Consider the following 8,207-nt stretch of genomic DNA (forward strand, 5'->3'; position numbering starts at 1 on the left):
TGAACAAAGAGGTTAAGGGGTGTCTTGATCACAGCTGTAAATACCTGCACCAGGAGGAAAGGTTTAATAACGGCCCTTCAAACTAGCACGATCCAATGGCTGGAAGCTGGAAATAAAGCGTAAATTTTGAACACTGAGAGCAGTGAGAAAAATTTACCAAGTGTCGAGGTAGATTCTCCATCACTGACAATTTTTAAATCAAGACTGGCTGTTTTTCTAAAAGCTCTGCTCTAGGCATTATTTTGGGGATGTTCTCTGGCCGGTGCTATACAGGTTGTTGACCAGAGCTTCACAATGCTGCCGTCTGGCCGTGGGCTCTGTGCATTTCTGAATTTGTACAGTGGTGTAAATAGCACTTCCTGACCGCACAGGGTGTTGTGTTGTAAACAGGTTAAAGGTTGTGAGGAGCTCGCATGCTACCATAAATGGGGCCATAGCTCAGTGCCTTTGATAGATGTCAGCTCCGCGTGCCCTCTAAGGCTGATTTGGGCCATTAGCTGGAGAATCTGACGTCTTTCCAACACCCCTTGGTGATGAGGACAGTCAATAGTGCAATGTCCTTTTACGAGGGGTTCTGGGCTCCTCCCACAGCTCTGCATTCAGAGGGCGGATCCGGATGTGCTGTAAGACATTGAAGGATCTGGAGTGTGTTGCTGGGCAGCCCCTGAGTCTGACCCTGATCCCCCACCCACTCCAGGAACAAAGAGAGCTGATCCAGTGATGGATACAGACCAGAGACCCTGGATCTGCGTTTTCAACATCACAAAGTTTAGGACTAGCTGATCGGGGGTGGGGCTTGTTTGGGTCCAATATAGATGCTCCTGAGCTGTGGGTGTGACTCAGCGACAGGGGCTGGAGGGCAGGCAACACTAGGTAGCTGGGGAACCCTCCATTCCATGAGCGCATGGTCCATTGGGGATCATGCCAGGTACACAGAAAGCCCTAGATTCAAAAGGAACTCTGAGTGTGAAAATCCCAATGCCTCAAGTCAGGATTTCTTAATGGGTCATTTTTCCACAGGTGCAGGATGCTCTGGGGTTCAGAAGATCCCATAGAATATCCCATATCACCTCAGCTATATTTGCTCCTGAAAATATAATCAACAAATCCATTTTCAAAGTTTTCATTCTCTGACTGGATTGCGAATGCAGGAATTCAAAGCTGTGTTGCTTTGTGGTAACAGGTCATATAAAGCTCATGGAATAGTTATTTTTCCTGACTGGATGAGGTCTCCAGCAGTTCTGCTCTGTAGATGCTCCTCACAGTTAAAAGGGGATCCTGCATCTCTGTCCCTTCTCTGGTCTCCAAATGTCAGATGTCAGCCTCGTCCCTTTCCCTCTCCTGGGGTGGAATCCCACCATTCTCCCACCCTCAGACTGGACCCTGGGCTACAGCACACTGTGGATCAACTGGGCTTGCCGAGGAGCTCCCACTTGGTTTGGCACCTATAGTTCTTCCTTTGGGAGTTTGTGACCTGTGGTGAACAGAGTGACCAGCCAGCCTTCCTGAGGCAAAGTATTGTTTAATCTGAACTGTAGGAATAAAGCATCACATGAGAGAATAAAAGAGTTTTAAAACAACAGTCTGTTCGTGTCTCTCAAGCCCTGCCACTCTCATGGGGACACAGGCAGACTGAGCGATTTCTTACTTCACCAGCGGTGTCTGTATGTCTGTCAGTCTGAGAAGTTTCTCAGTACCAGTTGCCCCACCTCTGGACAGACTCCCAGCACTGGCAGAACAAGCTGTGTAACTTGGATGGAGCCTGGAAATGGGGACTTCACAGCCTGAATTTCAGAGTTTGTCTCTTAACTTCCCTGAAGTGTTTAGTGAGAGGTGGCTTTTCCTGAGCTATTGTTTCCCTTCCTGCTTGTTTTCCAGGAGCCTTCTACCAAACTAAGACTTGCCATACTGGTCATATCCCGATATTTAACCCGTTGTAGCACTATAACAGGGGCTGGGGTTACTCTGTCCAAGACCAGTGGTTTTCAACCTGCGGTACTCGAACCCCTTGGGTTCTGCAGAATATGTGTTTTATTCACACCATCATTTGAAACTTTTTAGCCGTCTGGAAATGAAAAAAGGTTGAAAACCAGCATACTAGAGTGTGAGACCCCAGGGAAGGATTATCACATATGCTTATTCCAAGGACTGATAAAGGCTACAAATTGACAACACAGCCATTAAGGGGAACCAGTCAGCTATTAACCCAAGCATAGAGGAGCTAGTAGCTGCATAGGATATCCCAGGCTATTCTTTGATGACAAGCGATTGAATGAGGGCCAAGAGGCTGCAATCTTTTCAAGTTCTCCAGAAATCCAGATGACCAACACGACATATTTGGTCCTCCTCTAACCAGAGAAATCCTAACTAAAAGACGATCGAAGTGGAAAAAACAGGTTTACCTGTGTGTCCTAAAATATATTTCTATAAATGTTATGCACACGGAGGAGTCATGACAAGAGACTCAGGCCCAGGGATCCCTCATCCAGGACTTAACAATCAAACCTAGCTCTTATCTAGCACTTGTCATCAAGAGACTGGCAAATTAAACAGTAATACATGGGCACAGGACCACATGGGATTCACCCAAGAGTTCTGAAGTTTCACTCAAACATAAAATTGTAGAATCATTGATTGTGGTATGTAACTTATCATTTAAATCAGTTTTTGTACCAGATGACGTGGGGCCAGCTAATATGATGGCAATTTTTAAAAAAAGCTCCAGAGGCGATCCTGATAAGTACATACCACGAAGCCCAACTTCGGAAGCAGGCAAATTGGTAGTAAAGAACAGAATTATCAGACACTTAGAGGAGCAGGATATCTTGGGGAAGGGTCAACATGGTTTATGTAAAGGGAAATTATGCATCACTAATCAGGACGAATTTGTAGGGGAAGTAGAAGTGGGTGGTAACCTGGGCAGCAGTGACCATGAGATGGTCGAGTTCAGGATCCTGGCAAAAGGAAGAAAGGAGAACAGCAGGATACAGACCCTGAATTTCAGAAAAGCAGACTTTGACTCCCTCAGGGAGCTGATGGGAAGGATCCCCTGGGAGGCTCATATGAGGGGGAAAGGAGTCCAAGAGAGCTGGTTATATTTTAAAGAAATCATGCTGAGGGCGCAGGAACAAACCATCCCGAAGTGCAGAGAGAATAGCAAATATGGCAAGTAACCAGATTTCCTGAACGAAGAAATCCATTTGAATGTGGATGGACAATGGGCACCTAACTCGCCTCTGAACATCTCCCTCCACCCTCCCTACCCCAATGACAGCCTGTGCAGTCACTGTAGATGGGGTAAAAAGACAAAGGCCGTCAGTCCACAGGCTACAGGGAACATGTTTCCCCATAGCAGGATATTGCATTGAGGGGTTTATGACTAAACTGGGACAATCTGTGCCGCCCTCTGTCAGAGAGGCTATCGGATAAGAGGGACTGTTACTCAGTGTGGAAATCTTGCTTTTGAAACAAGGATGCACAAGAGTCTGTTCACACACACGTCACGGTCTCAGCGATTCAGCACAGAGCTCATCGGCCGGGAATAGCAGCAGATGCTCTGATTCTATGACAATGAGCAGCAGCACAGAAATGCTGATAGAGAAATGAGCATGTCTAACCCTTGGCTCTTCTTTTCTCTCTGGGGTTTTAGCAGTGCAGGACAACTCTAGCAAGTCTGCAAGTTTCAGTTTGCTGTGACAATCTGAGCCTCTGTTATCGGTGAATCATTTCTTCACTCTCGGGGGAGGCTCTAAGGCTGAAATTCTCCAGGGTTTGTTTTCTGCTGTTCCCGCTGCTCACAGAGCACAGAGAATTTTCCCAGAGTCCTGGCCAACCTAAGACTCCACAGGGACTGCACAAGGTCTTCATAAAGGTCCCTGTCCAGCACTGTCACTGTCAGACGTGAGATTCATACACTGATTTTGAGGTCGCAATAAGGAGCTTTCCTCTCTGCTGCAGGGATTTCGGTGAGTTGCCTGTTTTTCCAATGTACTTAGTGCTAAGGGCTCAGGAAGAGTTCAAATGAAAAACAATCTGGTCAGGAATTCTCCAAAATGTAGACTGGAACTGTTTAGTATTATCAGAAACTCCATGGGATGTAAATAGGGAGCTAAAGATTTATTGTAAGTCATTTAGACAAATATTTGTTTTAAGATCATTTCCTTGTCTCTTCCTTTCTCCTTCTAACTGACTTAGTATCTTCTGTTTTTTTGGTCTGTGTGGTTTTTTTTTTCTTGTTCTCTCAAGTTTTCCAATTCAGCAACTTCACTGCCAGGTTAATACATGGGGCCAAAGACTCTGCAGTGGGTACATGTGACAGTTGAGATTTCACAGCACAAATGGGTCACACAGGGTTTCACACACGGCTCAGATTCTGCTCTCATCTTCTGCCTCCAGTGGCTCACTGAAGATTTACGCTGGCCTCACTGAGAGCAAAATCAGAGCCCCTGTGTTTTGAAATCCCCATCTTTCATGCTTGGTCTCAGGATGACACATAAACTGGGGATCTTCCTTCAGACTGTTTCAGCACCCTAACAGAATAGCAAGCCAGGATCTTCACAGCAGGGAGTCTAAAGTTCCACACTGCTGGGAATCAGTGACACACACAGTTGCAGATTCCAAGGCACCTGTGCTGTGCTGCTGCTCTTGTTGCACGCACACACACTGCGTTGGGCTTCGGGGGCCGCTACACAGCAACAAGGAGCAAGCTGAGAAGTGTGCACAGTGTATAACGAGAGCTGGGAATTCTGGGTCATGTCAGTTTTAGGTAAATACAGCTGCCACGTGCAGCAGCCCCTGGCCTGGCTGACACAGTGAGCCACTGGGACACAGACGCTAAACCCGGCACTCTCTGGGATCATTTGTTAGCCAGCTCTGCGGGACCATTAATGGGACAGTTGTACATACATTCCTTAGGGCAGAGATTTTATGGGATCACGTCAGTATTTTACTCATCTGAAATATTCATCAATGCCATGTCTGACGGGATTCTTCAGCCCTGTGAAAAAGACACTAGAGTATTGTTTTCAAGTCTCCAAAGAAACATGAGACATTTTCCTCCTGGGGCTAAATTCACCACTGGCATGAGGAAAAGAAATGCCTTCAATAAAGACAGGAACCAGCTTGAAGGCAAAATGCCTCCAGCTGATTCCTGTATGTGCTGCAGGGATGTGTTCACAGAGGCCCAGACTAGAAGATACCACTGTGATCATCTAGTTGGACTTCCTGTATCACAGAGGCCAGAGACCTGTCCCCAAGGAATTCCTAGAGCAGAGCTCATAGAGAAACATCAAACTTGGTTTAGAAATTCTCAGTGACGGAAAGTATGCCATGACCCTTGATAAATTGCTCCAATAGTTAATTACTCTCTCTGTTTAAAAAGTGCAAACCTTAGTTATAGTCAGAATTAATCTAACTTCCACTTCCAAGCACTGGGTTTTGTCAGACCTTTCTATGCTAGCCTGAAAACCTCATTCTTCAATATTTCTTACCTATGTGGGTATTTGTATACTGTTATCAAGTCACCCCTAAACCATCTCTTTTAGACGCAAATAGCTCAATCCATTTAGTCTATCACTGTAAGGCAGGATTTCTAATCTTTAAGATTCTTCTGGCTTTTCTGTGAATCCTCTTCAGTGTATGAACATCCAACTTTTATTGTGGATACCAGAACTGGACACATTAGTCCAGCAGCAGTTGCACACTGCCAAGGAAAGAGGTAAACCAATTTCTCTTCCTCAATGGGAGATTCCCCTGTTTATCATCCCAGGATCACTTTAGCTCTTTTGGCCACAGGCTCACACAGGGACCTCATGTTTAGCTAATTATTCATTCACGCTCACAAAATCTTGTTCAGAGTCACTGCTTCCCACGATAGAGTCCCCCTTTGTGTAAATATCGTCTTCCTTCTTTGTTCATAGACATATACATCTACAGAGCTATACTAGAACACAGATTGTTTGCTTCGACCCACTTTACTAACCAGTCCAGATCACTGTGAATCAGTCACCCATCCTCTTTGTTATTTACAATCTCCCAATATTTGTGGGATCTGCAAACTTTATCAGTATTGAAGAATGAGAAGGGTAGGGAGCTGTGTTCCTTCCAGGTGACTGCTTATCCCTGTCAGTTAACAAGGAAGAATAAAGTTTTTCCCCTCAATGGACATACACGTTGCACCTATTGACTTTGAACATCTATTCTTATTGCTATGCTTCAATAGCTCCCTTTGAAGAAATTTCATTGCCCTCTGTTGGACTCTCTCCAATTTTTCCACATCCTTCCTCTAATGGGGGGAACAAAACTGGAAAAAGTACTCCAAATATGACCTGACCAGGGCCAAAATGAAGGGAATAATGTTGCCACGTCACTTTCTAGATTGTTAGTAACAATAAAATATTTACTGTGCTATTTGTTAGCAAGTGCCTAACCCCCCTCACTTTGTTTCTTGCCCTTCACAGGCACCTTGAGCATTTCTGAGCCTGATTGGTGCCTCAACACTCTCATGGAGACTTTCAACCTCACCCCTTCCAACCCATCTACATTCATTCTAAATGGCATCCCGGGGCTGGAAGCTGCCCACATCTGGATTTCCATCCCTTTCTCTACGTGCTACATCATCTGCCTCTTGGCAAATTTCACGGTTCTGTTTGTTGTTGGCAAAGAGCAGACCCTGCACAAGCCCATGTTCCTGCTGCTCTGCATGCTGGCGCTCACAGACATTGGCCAGTCGACCTGCATCACACCAAAGGCACTGAGCATATTTTGGTTCCGTTCCAAAGGAATCACTATGGACGGCTGCCTCACCCAGATTTTCTTCATTTACGTGCTTGGTGCTACGCACTCAGCCGTCCTTGTGATAATGGCCTTCGATCGCTACGTCGCCATATGTCACCCTCTGAGATACGCCACCATCCTCACCAACGCACGAATAGGAAAGCTAGGGCTAGTGGGTTTGATACGAGCTGTGCTCTTGATTCTGCCCATGACCCTGCTGCTGCGGAGGCTGCCATTCTGTGCCAACCGCGTTATCCTCCAAACATACTGTGAGCACATCGCTGTAGTGAAGATCTCGTGTGGAGAGACCACAGTCAACCGGATGTACAGCCTGGTGGTATTATTAGTGATCAATGTGTCAGACCTGACACTCATTGGCCTGTCCTACGGGCTGATCATCAGAGCTGTCCTCATCATCTCCTCCAAAAAAGCCAACCGAAAAGCCCTCAACACCTGCACAGCCCACATCTGTGTGATGCTGACGTCTTGTACTCCCTACCTCTTCTCTACCCTGACACAGAGGTTCGGTCAGGGCATCGCTGCCCACGCTCACATCCTCTTGGCCAACCTCTACCTCCTTGTGCCCCCCATGCTCAACCCTATCATTTATGGGATCAAAACCAAAGAGCTTCGTGACAAAGTGGGAAAATACACCTGCAGAATGTGATCGCCTGGGGCCACTGACTTTAAAGCTGTGTGACAGGAGGGCGAAAGGATGTGTCCTCGTTAATCAAGGATGCTCTGCCGCTATTTGGCTGAGCTCAGCCGTGTGACAGTTCACAGTCTGAGAAGTTCCTCACACTTGATGTCTTATCACTCCATCACCAAGCACTGCTCTCTCCGACCATCACCTGATCTCTTTCAGCGTCGTCACCCATCATCCCCCACCCACATGCATCCTGTCACCTGGCCCTTCCATGACTTCCCAACGACCAGCACTAGTGGTGTCTCATATGCTATCAGACCTATTTGCCATCAATATGGTTGCTGATTCTCACCATTCCTCACTCTCCTCCATCTTTCACTATTTTGCCCCTCTCTGCCATCACAAGGTCTCCAGCTTTGCCACCCACCAGGCCCCAACAATCCCTTCTAGTCCTGAGTCTCACCAATTCGGTCATCAGAAAGGATGTGGACAAATTGGAGAGAGTCAGAGGAGGGCAACAAAAATGATGAGGGGCTGGAGCACATGAATTATGAAGAGAGACTGAAGGAACTGGACTTGTTTAGTCTGCAGAAGAGAAGAATGAGGGTGGATTTGATAGCACACTTCAATTAACTGAAAGGGGGTTCCAGGGAGGATGAAGCTAGGCTGTTCTCAGTGGTGACAGATGTCAGAACTAGAAGCAATGGTCTCAAGCTGCAGTGGGGCAGCTCTGGAGGATTGAGAATCCAGCTGGTCGAGCTGGGAACTTTCTCCTGTGGTTTGGGCA

The 8,207-nt window shown here is 46.5% G+C and overlaps 1 protein-coding gene across 1 annotated transcript; it reads left to right on the top strand.

Moving 5' to 3' along the window:
- The first annotated feature begins 6,502 nt into the window (after positions 1 to 6,502).
- On the top strand, positions 6,503 to 7,441 carry LOC137148644 (olfactory receptor 52P1-like). Its single transcript, XM_067541564.1, has one exon. The coding sequence runs from the start codon at positions 6,503 to 6,505 to the stop codon at positions 7,439 to 7,441; it is 939 nt and encodes a 312-aa protein (XP_067397665.1).
- Positions 7,442 to 8,207: the final 766 nt, after the last annotated feature.

The sequence above is a fragment of the Emydura macquarii genome, unplaced genomic scaffold (genome assembly GCF_026122565.2).
Source record: "Emydura macquarii macquarii isolate MOO-44397 ecotype Brisbane River unplaced genomic scaffold, CSIRO-AGI_Emac_v2 contig_671, whole genome shotgun sequence".
NCBI lineage: Eukaryota > Metazoa > Chordata > Testudines > Chelidae > Emydura > Emydura macquarii.

Coding starts and splice junctions, on each gene's coding strand:
- LOC137148644 (XM_067541564.1), top strand. CDS start 6,503: ATGGAGACTTTCAACCTCACCCCTTCCAACCCATCTACATTCATTCTA.